The 21,400-nt window shown below is 34.3% G+C and overlaps 1 protein-coding gene and 1 pseudogene across 1 annotated transcript; one reads left to right on the forward strand and one right to left on the reverse strand.

Moving 5' to 3' along the window:
• The first annotated feature begins 828 nt into the window (after positions 1 to 828).
• On the forward strand, positions 829 to 4,015 carry LOC104878400 (receptor-like protein EIX1). The gene has a single exon (XM_059742519.1). It carries the CDS (start codon positions 941 to 943, stop codon positions 3,995 to 3,997), a length of 3,057 nt encoding a protein of 1,018 aa, XP_059598502.1. The 5' UTR covers positions 829 to 940; the 3' UTR covers positions 3,998 to 4,015.
• A 3,752-nt stretch (positions 4,016 to 7,767) lies between these two features.
• On the reverse strand, positions 7,768 to 10,796 carry LOC100853027 (receptor-like protein EIX2; annotated as a pseudogene).
• Between the last annotated feature and the right edge of the window lie 10,604 nt (positions 10,797 to 21,400).

The raw sequence follows: 21,400 nt of genomic DNA on the forward strand, positions 1-21,400 counted from the left end.
AGAGATAGATCTGTAAAAATTATACAAGATGGATAGAGATGCAATAAAGAGCGAAAAGGTTCGTGATAGGGTATGAATACGAGAATTTTTTGTGGCAGGGTATGGATACGAGAATCCAATAGTTGTATCTGAAAATTGTATAATTTATTAATTTAAGATATTTAATTTTTTGTTTTTTAAGATATTAATTTATTTATATTATGACAAATTTATCTTTATTAGCAAGTCCATAAAAGCTATTGCTTGCAACTGCAACAAGAGTTTATCCATAATAGTCAATCTGGGTAGGGCAGTCCTGCCATGGACTAAAGGAAGACACTATCATCAATCTTCTACTAATCAGCAAAAACTAATTCTCCTTTTCAAAGAAGATTGATTTTCTGGTTTAAAACTTAATTTCTCTCTTTTTAAAAAATGTTTTTCCAATTAAAAAAAAATTCTTCAAGTTTAATTTTCTAAAATTCTATTCTCAAATAATTCTTCAAAACTTCAATTTTCCAAAATTCTAATTTTCGAATAATTCTCCAAAATTCCATTTACCTCTTTCCCTCTTTCTTGTTCTTTCACATTTTTTTCTTGTTCCCCTTCTTTATTCTTTTTTGGTTTGCATGGGTATGGTATGTGTGTGGTGTGGGAGGTGCCAGTCTGTAATATTTTCTATTGTATAGTCAAATGATTCTCTCTCATCCGTGAATATAGGCATGATTGGGCCCACGTTAAAAAGTCCAAAACTGTCTTGTCTTTTGGTTTTGGTTGGGCATGCACGAGAATATATGCTAGTCTTTTCCATTCCCTCCTCTTCTCGCATTCACATTTGTAACCCACCCACCTCGCCCGTCCGTGTTCCCCGAGCAACAGAAAATTTGGATGCGAGTCATGTGACCACCACAATCCCAGCAAGTTAATCAATTCCTCTAGAATATGTCCGTGGACGAAGACTATGGGGTATATATGTATAGGGAGAGAGCTTCACCACATGTGGCCTCTGAATAGCACAGCATCTCCCAGTGGCGGGCCGAACAGCATGGCTAATAACAACGTCTTCATTCAACTTCTTTTTCTTATCATCACCTCCTCAGGGTTTCTTTTCCATGATACCATTAAAGTTGGCTCCTGCCAGGGTGATCATCAAAGGGGTTGCGTTGACACAGAGAAGGTGGCTCTTCTCAAGTTCAAACAAGGCCTCACAGATACATCGGATCGGCTCTCATCTTGGGTCGGGGAAGACTGCTGCAAATGGAGAGGCGTGGTCTGCAACAACAGGAGCCGTCATGTCATCAAACTCACACTGCGTTATCTTGATGCTGATGGAACAGAAGGCGAGTTGGGTGGTAAGATCAGTCCTGCTTTGCTTGAATTGAAATATTTGAATTACTTAGACTTGAGCATGAACAATTTTGGAGGGACTCCAATCCCCAAGTTCATTGGTTCGTTGGAGAAGTTGAGATATCTCAATCTCTCTGGTGCATCCTTCGGTGGACCTATTCCTCCACAACTTGGAAATCTTTCCAGCCTGCACTACCTTGATCTCAAGGAATACTTCGATGAGTCAAACCAGAATGATCTTCATTGGATATCGGGTCTTACTTCGTTAAGACACCTTAATTTAGGAGGTGTAGATCTAAGCCAGGCTGCAGCTTATTGGCTTCAAGCTGTTAGCAAGCTTCCTTCTCTTTCCGAGTTGCACCTACCTGCTTGTGCACTTGCAGACCTTCCTCCCTCTCTTCCATTTTCCAATCTGATCACATCTCTTTCAATCATCGATCTTTCCAACAATGGTTTCAACTCCACAATACCCCACTGGTTATTCCAGATGAGGAATCTTGTGTATCTAGATCTCAGTTCCAACAATCTACGAGGCTCAATTCTTGATGCTTTTGCAAACGGGACTTCTATTGAAAGATTAAGAAACATGGGTAGTCTGTGCAATTTGAAAACATTGATCCTTTCTCAGAACGATTTGAATGGGGAAATAACTGAACTGATTGATGTTTTATCTGGGTGCAACAGCAGTTGGTTAGAGACGCTGGATCTGGGCTTCAATGATCTGGGTGGTTTTCTTCCTAATTCCCTAGGAAAACTCCATAACTTGAAGTCTCTTTGGCTTTGGGATAACTCCTTTGTAGGCTCCATTCCGAGTTCAATTGGAAACTTATCGTATTTGGAAGAATTGTACCTCTCAGATAACTCAATGAATGGGACCATCCCTGAAACTCTTGGACGACTTTCCAAGTTGGTTGCGATAGAGCTATCTGAGAATCCACTGACGGGAGTTGTAACAGAGGCTCATTTTTCAAATCTTACGAGTTTAAAGGAGTTTTCAAACTATAGAGTGACTCCAAGAGTTTCCCTGGTTTTTAATATCAGTCCTGAGTGGATTCCTCCTTTTAAACTCAGCCTCCTCAGAATAAGATCATGCCAAATGGGTCCCAAGTTTCCCGCATGGCTTAGAAATCAAACTGAGCTCACTGATGTAGTGCTCAATAATGCTGGGATCTCACACACCATACCAGAGTGGTTTTGGAAGTTGGATTTGCGTCTTGATGAGCTCGACCTCGGTTCCAATAACCTGGGTGGCAGGGTGCCAAACTCAATGAAGTTTCTTCCTGGATCCACCGTTGATTTGAGTGAAAACAACTTTCAGGGGCCTTTGCCATTATGGTCATCCAATGTGATGAAACTGTATTTATATGACAATTTCTTTTCTGGCCCAATTCCTCTGGAGTTTGGTGAAAGAATGCCCATGCTGACAGATCTAGATCTCTCCAGTAATGCTCTAAATGGCACCATTCCCCTCTCCTTCGGGAAATTAAATAACTTATTGACCCTTGTCATCTCCAACAATCATTTGTCTGGAGGAATTCCAGAGTTTTGGAATGGTTTACCTTACCTCTATGCCATAGACATGAACAACAACAATTTATCTGGTGAGCTGCCAAGTTCTATGGGTTCTCTAAGATTCCTTAGATTCCTGATGATAAGCAACAATCATCTTTCTGGCCAACTTCCTTCAGCTTTGCAGAATTGCACAGGCATTCATACTCTTGATCTTGGAGGCAACAGATTTTCAGGAAATGTTCCAGCGTGGATAGGAGAAAGGATGCCTAACTTGCTTATTCTACGCTTACGATCAAATTTGTTCCATGGGAGTATTCCATCACAATTGTGCACTCTTTCTTCTCTCCACATACTGGATCTTGGAGAAAATAATTTTTCGGGATTCATTCCCTCTTGTGTGGGGAATTTGAGTGGCATGGCCTCTGAAATCGACTCTCAACGATATGAGGGCGAGTTGATGGTGTTGAGGAAAGGAAGAGAAGACTTATACAAAAGTATTCTTTATCTGGTTAATAGTATGGACTTGTCAGACAATAACCTATGTGGAGAGGTGCCTGAAGGAGTAACAAATCTTTCAAGACTTGGCACCTTGAACTTGTCCATAAACCATTTGACGGGAAAAATACCAGACAATATTGGGAGCTTACAGGGGTTAGAAACTCTTGACCTCTCAAGGAACCATCTTTCAGGCGTAATCCCCCCAGGTATGGCTTCTTTGACTTCCTTGAATCACTTGAACCTGTCGTATAACAACCTGTCGGGTAGAATTCCAACAGGCAACCAGTTGCAAACCTTGGACGATCCATCCATATATGAGAACAACCCTGCACTCTGTGGGCCTCCAACAACAGCCAAGTGCCCTGGTGATGATCAGCGGCCTAAAACGCGCAGTGGGGACAATGTAGAGGATGAGAATGAGAACGGGGATGGCTTTGAAATGAAGTGGTTCTACGTGAGCATGGGGCCAGGATTTGCGGTGGGATTTTGGGGAGTTTGTGTCACCTTAATAGTCAAGAATTCGTGGAGGCATGCTTATTTTAGGCTTGTGTATGACGTGAAAGAATGGCTGCTCATGGTTATCTCACTGAATGTAGCTCGTCTGCGGAGGAAACTGAATTTGGGTAGTATTTGGATAACTTTCAACAGTTTCTTGAAATAAATGAAGGCTTGTATGCAATGGTGTTTGGTTTCGTTTACGTTCTTGTAATATAATAAAGTATTGAGTCCAAGCTTTTCTAATAATGTCCATCTATGTGTCTGGTTTTCTCATTTGACTCCGTCTCAGGGACACTGCCAAGAGACATAAAACAAAGAATAAAGAAAAAATTCAGGCCTTGCTTGATAACTGGTTTTGAAAACAGTTCTAAAAAAATAATTTTTATGAACCATTTTTGAAAACTGTTCTCTGATATTCAGTAAAACAAAAGTTTGTTTGAGAACTTAAAATTTTTTTCTATACTCCAACTACTATGCAAAATAATGAAGTTTTGCGCAAGTATCCCAAGACTAGACCTTTGTAGAGCTCCTTAGAAAATGATTTTGAAACATGTTAAAAGCACCTCTTAACACAACCTTTTTTTCTAGTATTTTTCCCCTTTTATTTTCCACATGCTTTTTTCTCCTCTTGTCCTCTAAGATAGCTAAATGGAAGAGGGTCAATGTCCACTACTGACTTGGGGTCCATGCTAAGGACAACAGCTTAAGATAATTAATCTTGAATTGTTCAAACTTGTAGTCAACTTTTACCTAACTTACCAACTGGTTTTAGGGTCTAAAATTCCAATATGAACAAAGGTACCACAAAGGTTTCTTTTCATTGTAGGAGGAGAAAACAAAGTCTAATAATTTATGATGACATTCCATTTCTAATAAGTACCCTTGTGGACTAAATTAGAGGATATGGAAAAAACTAGGTCTTGCTGCAATTTAGGTCTTCACTTAAAAGGCTTAAAGTAAGTCCTATTGACTTCCATTGCCCTTGTACTCAAGTTAAAATAAGCACTTAGATACTGGACCCATTTTAAGGGTATTGTGGAACTTTGCTCATCTAAAGTGAGTACCCTATATTTGACTAATTCCTCGCATGGAGGCAAAGAATGCTCATCCTAGCTAGCAGACTTAAAAAACTCTTATAAAACTCTCAAAATGACACTATTCCCTTGTCCATGAGTAAATTAAATGCTCCAATAACTATCTCAAACAATTATTTATAAGAAGGAGATCTTTACTAAAGAGTGCCTTAAATTTTTAATTGGTATATAATCCATGTTGTAAAGAACATTATATATAAAATATATCATTATAATAATAGACTTCTTTATAAAGTAAGAAAAATCACTATAATTATCTTTATAAATATTTTAAGTCACGAGGGAAAAGATTATCATGAGATGGAGATGAGTTTGTAATAACTATACATGGTAGATGGAGATATGGGAAAAAGTTGGAGACACTCGATGAATCAAGGACTTGCAGTTCAAGGTATACATATAAGAAACGGGAAAACATGGGAAGTTTCAAGGTTCAATAATATTTGTTTGTTTGTTTTTTTTTTTTTTTCTATTCTCTAAAATATTTTTTGTGATATACTGTAATGATTTTCTTTCATCCATTGATGTAAGAATGATTGATTGTATTATGTAAAAATATCACATACCTTTATGTATTGATTATTTTATCATTCTGTCACTAATATATTTTAGTATTAAAGTATAATTACATTAAAACTTCATGTACTTTTATATGTGAATTGTTTTATTTTTGTGTTATTATACTAATGTGTTGGGATCATGGATGGAAATATTGGTTTTCACGAATATATCAATAATTTCATTTTACAAATATATTAAGATATATTGGAAATATTAGTGGATTTATTAATACAAAATATCGATGAGACAAATTTAATAAAAACTAAAAAAAGAAGAAGAAGAAAAGTTTTCAAAAAAAATTGTAGAAAAAAAAATAATACATATGTTTAAGTTATTTTATTGAACAATATAATTGCTATATGTATATCAATATTTAAAAATTAAAATACATTATATTTATATTTTTGAAATAATTTTGTTGGAAGATATTGATGATATTTTTCTAAAATAAGAATTTATTACAATCTAATTTTTTCAATGTAAAAAAAAAAATCTATATTTGTAATAAATTAATCATTGCATTGAATTCTATTTCATAATAGATTAAAAGCCAATTTCTAATAGTGATAAAAAAATTAAAATTCTTCTTATTTGACTTTATGTCCATTACTACTTGCAAAAAATTTAAATTTTATCCAAAAAAATCTATATTAAAAATTCTAATAATATTTATAAAAAATTTTAGAAAAATTTATCTTAAATTCTTTTAATATATTTAGATTCATTCATTTTAAAAATTAAAAATTATGAGAAATTTATGAGATAATACTGCAGCTCAAAGGCCTGCCTTTCTTGGATGCGAATCCTGAGCCATGGATGAGAAATTTAACTGTTGGGGAGCATGCAGATGCCAAGCCACAAGTTGTTACCCTTGGTGAAGTGGAAAAGGTAGCCCGCCTTGTAGATGTCCTGAGAAACACCACGCACAATGGTTTCCCAGTTGTAGATGAAGGGCTGGAGCCACCGGTTGGTCTGGTCATAGGAGCAACTGAACTGCATGGAATTGTGCTAAGAGCACACCTTGTTAAAGTGCTGAAGAAGAAGTGGTTCCTGCCAGAGAGAAGGAGAAGAGAGTGGGAAGTGACAGGGAAATTTACCCAGCTAAATCATTTTTTTATTCTTTTCTTTTTTTGTGCATACAATGATAACAATGGCCTTCTTGTGAGAGAAACTACAGTTTTGAGGTAAATATGACTAACCTGATTGTTTCCTTCACTAACAAGTTGACAGCCTTTCCTCATCTAGCCAAATCCAAGGAAAGGGATAAGGGAAACTGAGCAGCTTTTACGGAGCATTATCTTAATTTATTTTTCAACATTATTGTAGAATTTTGTTCATTCAAATTATTGTTGTTTACAAGTCATTCAGTCAGTAATAAACAACAAGTTACTTTTTCACAACACTAGAAAAACAGAAATTGATTCTTGGTATTTCTTCTGTAGTAAAATATTGAAAGAATCCTTCATTCCTTTTGCTCTGCCACAACCTAACCTCTAGTCCCGTTGATCGTTTTTCAGCTCCAACGCCACATCAGTAACTAAAATATTCCTCACAAGGGTTTCTTCTTCCTCTTTCCTGACTTCTTTTTCTTGAGACCTACTCCTGGGCCCCTTTTGAACACAGCCAAAACCTCGCTCGATGCTGCAATCATAGCCAAACATCATTTATAATAGTTAATAAGCAAACAAAGGAATGAATGTAATGTGCATATCATGGCATACATCAGAACTAACATGTATTCACTTTAAGTTGCTCAAGTCAATCAGGTAGTTATTTTCCATTAAGAACCAAGTATGCCTGTACTGGAACAACAAAAAGTTAAGGGATAAAGTTTAAATTGCTTAATGCAATTTTATGCACCTGTATCATGTATGGCAAAAATTCAAATTTCTAGTACATATTCCCCTTTACCCGAAACGCAGTGAAATAGATTCTTTCTTCTGGAAATTGCTATATGCCTATGTAATTAGGATGACAAATCAGTAAATCATCAAATAATAAAGGCATTTAGTTAATCCAAGAAGTTCCCAAGAGAAAATTTCATGGACAGTCTACAACTGAAAATATGTTCAAAGCCACCTTAGTTTAGGAGACAAGCTTGATGCCCACTCATATGTCAGTTTACAAATAAACAAGACCTAGGACTCTGCCAGTAATGAAGCTTTAACTGTAAAATAGGTTTAGCTGATTATTGCTGCTGCTAACACAATATTTAAAAGCAATCAAGATCATAAGAAACAATTCCCAAACAGAAATTTATTTGTGTAAATGGCAGGTTTACAATTTATGAGAAATGATGTTTTCATGAAGTATTTCTCCATCTTAAAGCATGTTCCCAGATTTTCTTCACCTGCGACAGTTTATTTCCAACACCTACACCTTTCTTGTCAGACGGGCTACATTCAGTGCCACAGCCAGAAGGAGCCTATCTTTCATTTTGTCGACAAAGCGAAAATAAGCATATCTCCATGACTTCTTGATCACTAATGTGCCACAAACTCCCCAGTGTCCTATGATGAATCCCAGTCCCATGCTAACAAAGAACCATGGCAACTCAGAGTCATCTCCATCTTCATCATCTTTGTCTTCTCCTTTCCCAGTTGGATTTGTTCCATTGTTGTCATGACACTCGTTTGTAAGAGGAAATCCACAAAGTGCGAGGTTTCCCTGGTAAATAGACGGATCAATCAAGGTTTGAAGCTGGTTGCCTGTTGGGATTTTCCCTGACAAGTTATTGTGCGACAGATTCAGGTGAACCAAAAAGGTTATGGAAGCCATGCTCAATGGAATTGGACCAGAAAGTTTGTTTCTTGATAGGTCGAGAGTCTCCAACCACTGCAAGTTTCCAATCTTTTCTGGTATTGTTCCCCCCAAATTATTGCTGGACAAATTCAAGGTTCCCAGTTTCAGAAGGCTTGTTAGTTCTATAGGAATCTCTCCTGATAAGTTATTACAGGACAGGTCTAGACTATTCACAAGGTAGAGACTGTGATAGTATTCAATTGCTCTTCCTTTTGAATCAAGGTTCAAGCGTCCCTCATACCGTGCTATATCATCATCCAAAAGTTCAGATTTGAAGCCGCTCAAGTTCCTGAAACAGGGAGGAATAAATCCTGACACATTGTTGTGTGAGAGGTCCAGAATGTGTAGCGCGGAAAGGGCACAGATTTCTGAAGGAATATTACCGCTGAAGAAGTTGGACCGCAAGGCTAAAATCAACAGGGATGGCATGGTTTCTCCTATCCAGGATGGAATGTTTCCAGAAAATTTGTTATCACCAAGATCAAGGCTTTCCAAGGCCCTGCAGTTTTGCAGATGGGAAGGAAGTTCACCAGAGAGATTGTTGTTGGATAGCACCAAGAATCTGAGTGTCGTGAGGGAACCCAGTGATCTTGGTATTGTACCTGAAAGGCTGTTGTTTGACATATCTACAATATACAGGGAAGGCATCTTGTTCCAGAACTGAGGAATTTCTCCAGATAAATGATTGTTGGAGATGACCAAGGTCATCAAAGCCTGTAGATTACCCATGGACAAGGGAATGCTACCATTCAGAGAGTTCCAAGAGATATCTAAATCTGTCAGAATGGGCATTGCTTCACCAATGTTCTGAGGAATCGGTCCAGAAAAAAAATTATCCCTCAGATACAGTGTACTTACATTAGACGACCAGAGTGGGAGAGGACCATCAAAGAGGTTTGAACTCAAATCAACATTGGCTAGGTAGCTGAACACTAATGAGTTTGGAACTCTGCGCCACTTAATTGGTTATAAGCAATGTCTAGTTCACTGAGCTGCAAATCTAATTTCCATAACCAATCTGGTATAGTACCTGAAATTCCAGCATTATTCAGCACTACGGTGGTCAACTCATTTTGAGTTCTGAGCCAGGTAGGAAATTTGGGACCCAATTGGCAAGATCTAAGGTTGATGTATGTGAGTTTGAAAGGAGGAGCCCAGTCAGAGGAGATGTTGAAAACCAAAGAAACATTTGGAGAACTTTTAGTAATAGACAACTGCTTTAAGCTTGAGAGGTTGGCAAAATGAGCTTCTGTTATGACACCTTCCCATGAGTTCTCATTGAGCTCTTGCACGACCAGTGATGAGAGTTGTCCAAGGCTGTCTGGGATGATCCCACCCATTTGATTCTGCGAGAGGTACAATTCCTGTAAAGAGGATAAGCTCCCAATTGATTCTGGAATTGGACCGCGAAATGAATTAGACCGTAATTGAAGATATCTTAAATTCTTAAGATGCCCCAGTGAATCTGGTAGGTTTCCAGTCAGTTTATTGAATCCCAAATCCAGATTCTCTAAGGTACTGTAAGAGCATGCAGATAAGCCATCGAGGAACTCAGTTATCTCACCAGAAAGTTTGTTAACAGAAAGAATCAATATCCGCAAATAGCACAAATTTCCCAGTGTTCTCTCTCCTTCAATGTTCGAATTCTTGGACAAATCAAGTAGCTGGAGAGAAGTGAAGTTTTGGAATGCATCTGGGAGTCCACCTTGGAGGTTGTTGGAGTTGAGATCAAGGTACACAAGGCTACTGAGATTAAATAACCAGTGAGGAATGGTGGAGTCAAACCCATTGTTTGAGAGATCAAGAACGGAAAGAGAGGTAAAATTGAGAAATGGAAGAGAAAGAGGAAGGTTGGAAAGTTGACAGTTGGGCATGTGCAACTCCAAAAGAGACGGTAAAGTATTAAGGGTCTGGAGCCACTCGGCTGCAGCCTTGCTGAGATCAATACCTCCCAAGTTAAGGTACTTCAAAGAAGAAAGGCCTGATAGCCATTCCAGGCCATTCTTGTTTGGTTCGATAGAGTATGTGTTGAGATCAAGGTAGCGCAAGTTTGAGAGGTTTGCAATATTTGGAGGGACTATACCATCAAAGGATGCTCCAGAGAGATTGAGATATCTCAACTTCCCAAGTGATCCAATGAATTTTGGGATTTCCATTCCTTCAAAATTATTCATGCTGAGGTCTAGATAATTCAGATATTTCAAATTGAGCAAAGAAGGATTGATCTCACCGCCCAACTCGCTAACTGTTCCATCGCCCTCCAAACTGTTTGGGAATGGGTTGCCAAGTTTGAGCTTGATGACGCGTCCAGTCCTGTTATAGCAGCTAACTCCTCTCCATTTACAACAATCTTCTCCGACCCAAGATGACAGCCGACCTGAAGGATCTGTGAGGCCTTGTTTGAACTTGAGAAGTGCTTCCTTCTCAACTTCTAGGCAATCCATGTTCTGATTGGCAATACATGAGCTGAGTTGAATTGTTCCTTGGGACAAAAACCCAGATAGTAGAAGGAGGGAAAGAAATTGAGTAATGACATTGCACATGATTATGTTATGATCAATGTGTAAGAGGGAGAGTTTCTCTTCTATCCAACAGAATGGTGAATTAGTCTACTTATAGAACAAATTAGGTGCCTGGGGGGAAGATTTAGTTGGCTGATGTGGTTAGGACATTTGACACCTACATGGTGGTTGCTAGAAGTCAATATGGAAATGCTTTGCCCTTTTTGAGACGCTAGAATGTGAACATTTTTTTATAGGTTACGATGTGAACATTAGAAACTGTACGAGGAAGTGTGACATGCAATACCTTGTTCCGAAAGGAGGAAGAACTTTCTGATATCCTCACCAGCTACTAACTTGAGAACTCTATTCCCATTTGACATTATCCTGACTGTTATACAATATATTACCAAAAACACGGTTAAAAGAAAATTTTTAATTTATATCTAAACATCACGTGACTATTCTCTTTAAAAACATTTATAATAATAAAACTATCAATTAATAAAAACATTATAAGTAAAATCGGTTTAATTTTCAATTTTTTTTCCTACACGCTCTTTCTCCTCTTTGTCCACAAAGATAGCTGAATGGAAGAGGGTCAATGTCCACTACTGACTTGGGGTCCACTAGGATAGCTAAATGGAAGAGGGTCAATGTCCACTACGGACTTGGGGTGAATGCTAAGGACCGCAGCCTAAGATAATTAATCTTTAATTGTTCAAACTTATGTTCAACTTTTACGTAACTTACCAACTGGTTTTAGGGTCTAAAATTCCAATATGAACGAAGGTACCACAAGGTTTCTTTTCATTCTTGGAGGAGAAAACAAAGTCTAGTAATTTATCATGACATTCCATGTCCTGTCTAGACTATACCCTTGTGGACTAAATCATAAGATATGGAAAAAACTAGGTCTTGCAGCAATTTAAGTCTTTGACTTTAAAGGCTTAAAAAATAATGCTCATCCCAGCATACTTATATCTCTCTGATAAAACTGTTGAAATGATACTATTCCCTTGTCCATGAGTAACTTAAATGGTCCAATTACTATCTCAAACAATTATTTATACGAAAGAGTGCCTTAAATTTTCAATTGATATATAATATTATCCATATTGTAACCAACATTATGGATAAAAAAATATCATTATAATAATAAAGTTCTTTATAAAGTAAGAAAAATCACTACAATTATTTTTATAAATAGTTTAGGTCAAGAGGGAAAAGATTGTGATAAGATGGAGATGAGTTTGTAACAACTATATATGGTAGATCGAGGTATGGGAAAGAGTAGGAGACACTTGGTGTATTGAGGGCTTGCAATTCAAAGTATAAATAAAAGAAATAGGAAAACCTTAGATGTTTCAAAACGCAATAGTATTTGTTTTTTGTTTTTTGTTTTTTTTTTTTCTCTATTCTCTAAAATATGCTTTATGATATACTCCAATGATTTTCTATCATCCATTGATGTAAGAATGATTAGTTAAATTACATAAAAATATGGCATTCCTTTGTGTGTAGATTATTTTATCATTCTAGTTTTACACTAACATACTAGCGTTAAAGTAGAATCACATTAAAACCTCATGTATTTTTATATGTGAATTATTTTATTTTTGTGTTATTATATTAATATGTTGAGATCAATGATGAAAATATCAGTTTTTGTAGATATATCAATAACTTGATTTTATAAATATATTGGGATATATAAAAAATATCGTTCATAATATATTGAGATCGGTGGATATTTTAATACAAAATATAGGTGAGATAAAATTAACAAAAACTTAAAAAGAAACATATAGGAAAAATTTTGAAAAAAAATTATAGAAAAATAAATAATACACATGTTTAGATTGTTATATTTAACAATTTGATATATGCATATCAATATTTAAAAATTAAAATGCTTTATTTTTATACTTTTTGAAATAATTTTGTTGGAAGATATTAACAATATTTTTTTTAAATAAGATTTTATTTCAATCTAATTTTTTTCAAATGCAATAACAAATCTATATTTATAATAAATTAATCATTGCATTGAATTCTATTTCATAAGAGTCTTGATTAACAATTTCTAATGTTTATCAAAATTTAAAAAGTGTTTAATACACTTACCCCCCAACCTATAGCGTGTTTGCACATTGCCCATTTGAGTTCAAAATCGAGTAATGTACCTCCCAACCTTTATAATTGCATACAATATATATTTTTTGAGAGACGATATTAATTTTTTTAACAGAAGAACATGTGCTCTCCACGTGATCGAGGGCAAAATGATCAATTTTTTGGATTTATTATACTTTACCCCCAACATATAATGTGTTTTACACATTGCCTCATTGAGTTTCAAAATCGAGGAATGTGCATTCCATATTTTATAATTGTATGTAATCTGCATTTTTTGAGAGACGACGTTATTTTTATTTATTTATAAAGAGGCATGTGTTCTCCAGGTGACCAAGCACAAAATAGTCAATTGCAATCCTTATATTATAATTTTTGAGAGACGACATTATTTTTTTTTTATTTTATAAAAATAAAAAGGCATGTGCTCTCCACATGACTAAGCGCAAAATGGTCAATTTCAATCCTTATATTATAATTTGTTTAAAATTACTCATTTATCCCCCCTCTGTGTGTTACTCTACTAGACAATAATTTTACACTCCTAATCCAAACTACTCCAAGATCTCATTTTCTTAAAATAAACTTCAAAATCCGTATTTACTACTCTAACATTAGTATAGTCACTGCTCCTTTTGTCCTATTCCTTCACCTTCATGCTACATCTTCATAAGAAAGGGTCTTAGCCTCTCACGGTTTTTTATTCCACTCACAAATTCCATAAGAGAATAGGAAATCTATGCATTATTGAAAAGAAAAGAGCAAAAAGTTGATGTATGCATGTGTAACAGAGAGTATCAATTCGAGAGATGGCCTCTGATGGCCAAGAGAAGATGATATCAGGCAGTTGGAGATTGAAAGTGATTCAAAGAGTTTCATACTAGTGAAAATAAAGGGTCCTAAATAAATAATCCTAGTGGCATGCAAAATATTTATGAAATTAATTATTCTTTCAACAAGATGATACATAAGCATTTTGCTAGACAGGCACATTTCCCTCTGATTCAAAAGCACATTTTGGCTATAAGTGTAAGAATTTTGTTAAATGGGAATATGAAGTAAAATAAGTCAATCGGTTAGAATAACAAATGAAGATATGAAAAGGATGTTTTACCTTGACGTATTTACTTTTATTTGAATTATTAAACTAGTGTCTTTTTTCTAAACCAAAAGAGGGGCAAGACTTTAGCAAATGTTCCTAAACCAAGTCCGTGATGCCTAAAGTCTAAAATTTTCTTCCTTTAGAATTAATGACATTTTCACATGCACATTCTAGTAAAGTTTTAATGTCCACATCTGGACCTATTAAAGCAAATGTTCATACTTTAGCGTGTCAAAGAGGGCACACTACAAAACAAAGAAGACAAGACATTTTCATTAAGGACAGGAAGGCTGCTCCATTCAATTTTACCATTGTGGCTGCCAACAACCCCTACTTGGAGTCGGGCTGTCGTAGTTTGTCATTTGACTAGATCATAAGTCATAAAGTGTATAGAGAAGCTAACATTATCACTGATTAAGAGATAAAATTCTTAGGAGAAAATGAAATTTACTAATTCTTTTAGGGGTACTATGCCTAAGCACAACTCATATCTGAATGGTGTAAGATCCACTTCCTTTAGCTTCATCAATTTCTGTTTACTTTTTTATACCAGACCAGCACATGTATTTCATATTATCTACGTACAACATTATGTAATTTTAATATCTAGATTTATATGATTTTAAGGTTGGGAACTTAATAATGTTATTACTATTGTTGCAGATAGTTTTTGGGAATAGGTGGAGACATCTTTTAGGAGAAATAGACTTTTGGGATCGGAGCATGTTGGAGGAATTGATGTTGCATTGGCTCCATCCAGTTTTGGCCAAGCAAATACACAGGTAGACAAAATTTCTAATCTAGAAAAACCTTCCTAATTGATTGCTTAGAAATGTCTTTATTCTATCTTATTTATCAATCATCATTAAATCATAATTCATTTCAGCATCTGAGGGACCTCAAATCCTTGAGAATGTACAATTCCCTTTTTGATACAATTAATTGCTGGAATTGTTGAGGCTGGAGACTCTGGCTTTATTTGCCTCTTGTTTGGACACCCAAGTTCCGTGTTCCTTTTTGTGTTCTTGCATCACACAGGACACATCGGCAGCTCACTAACATAAGATGCCTGACTCTATCTTATGTTTATTGAGAGAAATCCTACTTATATGTTGCACAAAATATGTCCCATATGGGGCAGCAGTTACTGATTTGTATGCTGGAGCTGGTGTAATTAGATTATCATTAGCTGCCACTAGAAAACGCAGGCAAGAACTCGGATGGTTCAAGTTCTCTGGAAGTCTCATTCTTATGTCCAACTAGAAGAGATATTAATTCCAAGTTAATTAGTCTTGTTTTTCAGGTCTATTAAACGCATTGAGATCAACAAAGAGGCAAAGCTATCTTTTGAGAAGACAGTTGGCTGCTTACCAATGTCTATAGATAGTACCATCAGCTGGAATCATGCAGACACGCCAATTGTTAGTGTTCAACACCTCAAACTTTTTACACTCAGACATACACATACAAACAAAAACACAAATAACCCTTTGAATTTTCCTCTGAAGCTCATACCAGTGACTAAAGTCAGATAAGCTGCTAATATTATTGAAAATTAAATATCGGGGACCTCTTTCTTGGCTAGTGGGATCAGATGTAGTTGTTGTTGACCCTCCTAGAAATGGGCTGGACCTATATCTGGTTGATGCGCTACAGACTATATCATTTGCTGAGAAAAGAACTATGTCAACTGAAAGGTGTGGGTGTGCTTCTGTAATTTCCATGTGACTGAAATGTATGAAACAACAACTCTAAAGTTTTAAGATTTAAGTAATTCGTTCTTTGTGCCTCTATTTCAGGTCTTTTTCAAAGGTCAAGAACGAAAAGAGACCATGGATTTTACTCGCAAAGGAAGCCTCGGTTCAGATTGAAAAGCAAAACATCTCCGGAAGAGGGTCAATCACTGCCTAAAACTCTTATTTATATTAGTTGTGGATGGGAAAGCTTCAAAGAGGTACTTCTGGATCTTAAGTTTCTATATTGTCTACTTAGAATTGCCATGCACCCAGAGGTAATACATTCTTAATTTTTTCTGTTCTTTTTAGAAGACATATAATCCATCTTGAATGAACACTGGCATCATTCTGTAGTTGTTTAGAACATCTAGTACTATGTAACTCTGCATATTTGAAGGCACTGAACCTATGGCATAGTTTCTGATGAAGAATTGTTTGCTTTTCTTTACTCATCAATAGAAGAGTATCTTGTAATTCAGTTAAGGAACCAATTATATGTTTCACACTTGGTCGGGAAGGAAGAAAAATTAAGTTCAACCAATACAAATGATCACCTATGGTGCTTCTGTTGCGCCTTATGGGCATAATCTCCAGATCATGTGAGAACCAACTGTAAACTGACATATTAGTGGGCATCAAGTTTGTCTCCTAAACTAAGGGAGCTTTGAACATGTTTTCAGTTGTAGACTGTCCATGAAATTTTCTCTGGGGAACTTCTTGGATTAGCTAAATGCCTTAATTATTTGATGATTTCCTGGTTTGTTATCCTAACATAGGCAAATAGCAATTTCCAGAAGAAAGAATCTATTTCACTGCGTTTAGGGTAAAGGGGAATATGTACTAGAAATTTGAATCTATGCCATAGGCGTGCATAAAATTGCATTAAACAATTTAAACTTTATCAGGCATACTTGGTTCTTAATGGAAAATAACTACCTGATTGACTTGAGCAACTTAAAGTGAATACGACATGTTAGTTCTGATGTATGCCATGATATGCACATTACATTATTAGAATTTTTAATATAGACTTTTTTTGGATAAAATTTAAATTTTTTGAAAGTAGTAATCCAAACTAAAGTCAAATTAGAAAATTTTTTAAATGGGTTTAATACACTTTACCCCCCAACCTATAGCGTGTTTTGCACATTGACCCCTTGAGTTCAAAATCGAGTAATGAATCCCCAACCTTTATAATTGCATGCAATGTACATTTTTTGAGAGACGATGTTAATTTTTTTTTAACAGAAAAGCATATGTTCTCCACGTGATCGAGGGCAAAATGGTCAATTTTTTGGGTTTATTACACTTTACCCCCTAACATATAATGTGTTTTGCACATTGCCCCATTGAGTTTCAAAATCGAGCAATATACCATTCATCCTTTATAATTGTATGCAATATGCATTTTTTGAGAGACGACGTTATTTTTTATTTTATAGAATGACATGTGCTCTCCACATGATCGAGGGCAAAATGGTCAATTTATAAAACCCTAACTAGTCTGCCCTCATCTTCCTTCATTCTTCTTCTTTTCTCTTCACTCTTTTTCTTTCCTCCTCCAATCAATGACTGCATCTCTTGAAATTTCAGCCTTGAAACCTAACTATGGTAAGTATTCAGATATGGGCTTTGAGGAAGGATGTGATGAAAACAACAAAAACCCCAAATTTCAAACCTAGATTCCATTTTATTCAAATCGATAGCTCCTGCAATTCAACATAATCAGGTTTATGGTTATAAGGAGTTGAAAATCCACTTTCAATGTCAAAGCTCCAAACCCTTTAATAGATAGAATTAAAAGAAGGAAAGAAACACTTCAATTTGGTATGATTACCGATCACAACCAAAGATCCAAAAAAACCAAGTTTTTTGAAAAAACCCAAATCAAGAATTTGGAAGACTCACATCACACAATTCTGCAAATTTTTGACAAAAATCGTAGCGAAACCAAAACTTTTCCTTGGTGGGTATCTTTTTATAGGTGAAAAATAGATGTCCAAATGCTTATCTAGAATAAACCACAATGGAAATAGGAAGGAGAGAGAAAAAGTGGAGAGAAGAAGAAGAAAAACGAATGAAGAGAAGACTGGTTAGGGTTTTAATCAAAAGGACACGTGATCATGAAATCTATGGCGCCGCAGTAATTCCTTAAGTGGAATTTGACATATATATATATATATATATATATATATATATATATATATATATATATGCTCTTTTTAAGGTAAAGTATGTCATTTGATCACAGAATAAGTAGGATTTGTAACTCAAGGTTGAAGAGATAATCTTGATAGGTGATAGCACTACTTTATTAGATTACGAATACTAGTTCATGAGAAGTCTGCATGCAATGAATAGTAGGTCATAGATCCTAAACTTTGTCTCGTTGTTATTTACATAAGGTACTAGAGTACAATTGATTCTCTTTAGTGGAATATTGAATCAATTTTAGAATTGAATTCCAAGGGAGTCGGTACTCTTATGGGTCCCAATGGTCTCTGCTTTGAACTCATATACCATGATGACACAATTTATGAGAGTTGAATTGTCTCTAAGTTCACTTTTGTGCATATGGGCATTTTGGTAATTATGTAAGGTTGCACAAAGGATAATGAACAAGGTCTTTAAATTGGGTTAATTGGTTAATTAGATGACCTTGTGTGGTTAATTAATCAATTAGGTTTGGACTAGATTAAGTAACCCAAGCCTTGGTAGACTTAAGTCACTTAAACCCAGTAGGAGAACCTTATAAATACCCTCTTAGAGAATAAGGTTTCACTTTTTTGGTGAGAGTCGTTTTCCACCTCTAGAGATAGAGAAAGAAACAAAAAGAGAAAGCCATAGCTTTCTTCCTTCCAAAGCCCACACTTTGAAGTATCAAGATCGTGGTTTGAATCATTAGGTAAAAGATCTTGGGTGTACGAGGCCTTCAGGCATCTTCACTACTAGAAATTAATAAGGAACATTCAGATCTAGATATAAGTACTACATCTCAAAATCTTTATTCTAATATGGTTTTTATAGCTATATGTTTTTATTGCGATAGATTTAGAGAAGCCTAGGATAGTTTGCATGCACCCTACGAGATCCAAGGTATGAGAATGAAGCAATCTAGGGTTCCCAACACATGTTTTGTCACATCATAGGACTAGGTGATCATCAAGACTCAATTGGTGCCCTTACACTCATGTTAAGGATGTTGAAGAGATTTGCTTGACCTTCTAGTAAGCACATTTGTCTCTAGACATGCTATAAATGAAGCTATTCCTACCCACTTTGAAGGATCAAGCGAAATATCAAAAAATTCAAAAAGTAAAAAAATAGGATGTAACATGTAATGATCAAAATGTTGGTTTTTACAAAAATATCAGTTGTTAGATGTTATAGTTATATCAATATATATCGAAAAATTATGATGAAAATTTTGACAAAAAATATTGAAAAAGAAACTAAAAAAAATGAAAGGAACAATATATATATACACACACATGAATATATCTAATTTGGATGTATTCAATGATAAAAAAAAACAATGATGATATATGTATGATCTTTGAAATTTTATTTGTAAATTTATATTTCTCATAGATTTAATTAATATAAAAAAAATATAAAAAAAAATCTTTAACGAAATTTTGATAATGATTTTTATATTTTTAACTATTGATTAAATAGAGTTTAAAGATAACATCATTAACATTAATTTATTTATTAAAATTTTATTTTAATATTAATCATGCATTATCTCAAAAAGCTAAAAATTAATTGTGCCTCATGAACAACACATATAACTGAGAGAAGACGTACAAGAGAAGGGATCCATTGGTCACTATTTTCGCTAATATCTATCGAAGGAAATTTTCTTTTCTCTTTACAATCCAAAATAATGTTCACTTCTATGTCATAACAATAAAGGAAAAAAAAAACCTATTGAAGACAAACGAATTGTTGTATTTATTGGTTTTCAATATCGAATTTTATTTGCCCTTGACCAACCTAGCACAATTTCACGAGTTCAGTCTGATTTTAGATTATGGTATCTTAGAAAGTTTTCGTAATGTCATATCTAAGAACTACTCAATCCCACTCTGCTCCACTTATTTTATTTTCCCTCTTTTATCTTATTCATTTTAGAATTTTTTTTTAACCTTAGTATTATTGCTTTGTTTTGTACATATTTGTTTTAAGTTTTTCTTTGGGCTACCCAAAAATTTATAAATGATCGAGCTACATTCATTTTAAAAAAATAGGATTTCTAGAGGTAGGCTTTGGAGGTACATTCTATTTATTCACACAGGGCTATGTATAACCCGATACATCAAAATATTTTGTTATATTCTTATTTCTTCTTGTAAGAATGAGTTTGGTGATTTCAATCCTTGTATTTGGATGCATCCGGAAATGTAATGTTAGAATGATTATTTGTTTATGTTTCAGTTTTAGGCAACAATGATAATAAAATTGGAAAGGAAATATATTGACAATAATATGAATACAAATACAACCTCTATAAAATAATACGCTTAGGATCAAGAGAAATTATTATCTTAACGGGATTATTAATTTATCTTTAGATACAGTATAATGTTTCTATTTTATAGTACTTATAAATCCAAAAACAATAGATATAATCAAAAGTTAATATATAAAAGTCTAAAATACTTTAAAAAAAAGAAGAGATAATTAATAATTATAGAAGATAAAGAGTGTCTTAAAAGAGATAGACATAGTATTAAAATTTAATGGCCAAAAAGATAAAAAAGTTTCAAGTATGCAATGATTCCAAAAAAGAGTTGAATTGAGAAAAATAGAAGTTGTAAAATGTTTCTCAATATTGTATTATAATTTTTATTTGTTATTTTTTAATGTACTTCATCCATTATTAATTCATATTTCCTTGGACCTTTATGAATTTTTTTTTAAAATTATTATTTTATGCAATTAACGATGTTATTAATTTAGTACATTAGCCTGATTGGGGACCAAAATATTTTATAATTTAAACGAGGTTCTACATAGTTTAAAATAATTCTTTATTTTCATTTAAAAAACATATTTGGGAGTTTTTTTTAAAGTAAATGATAAAAGTTTGTTTCACTGTGTGATTTAAAAATAATGTTCTATTTTAAAAATATAAAATTAGTTTTATTTATTTTTAACAAAATAAATCAATTATGCTCTTATGGGGATTTTAATATCCATTTTTTTTATAATATTTATAAAAACATAATTTATGATTTTATTATAATATTAGTATTCATATTCTATTAAAAGTTATTTTTTAATCTATTTGTAATTATTATTTTTTTTTAATAAAACTTGAATTAAGTTTAGTTTATATTATATAAATTCCTTTTACAATTTTATTTTTACAAAATCAGAATAAAAAAAATATTTTTAAAAATAAATGAATTGAAATCTTACTTGTAAGTGAAAATTCATTTTCACTATAATCAAATTTTATTTCATTTCCATCGTCACTCTTGAATTATTCAAATATGAGAGAAGCCGCCGGTAGGCTGCAGCCTTGCTGAGGTCAATACCCATACCTCCCAAGTCAAGGTACTTCAAAGAAAAAAAAGGCCTAACAGCCATTCCAGGCCATTCTCTTTGGTCCAAAAGAGTACGTTG

The sequence above is a fragment of the Vitis vinifera genome, chromosome 14 (genome assembly GCF_030704535.1).
Source record: "Vitis vinifera cultivar Pinot Noir 40024 chromosome 14, ASM3070453v1".
NCBI lineage: Eukaryota > Viridiplantae > Streptophyta > Magnoliopsida > Vitales > Vitaceae > Vitis > Vitis vinifera.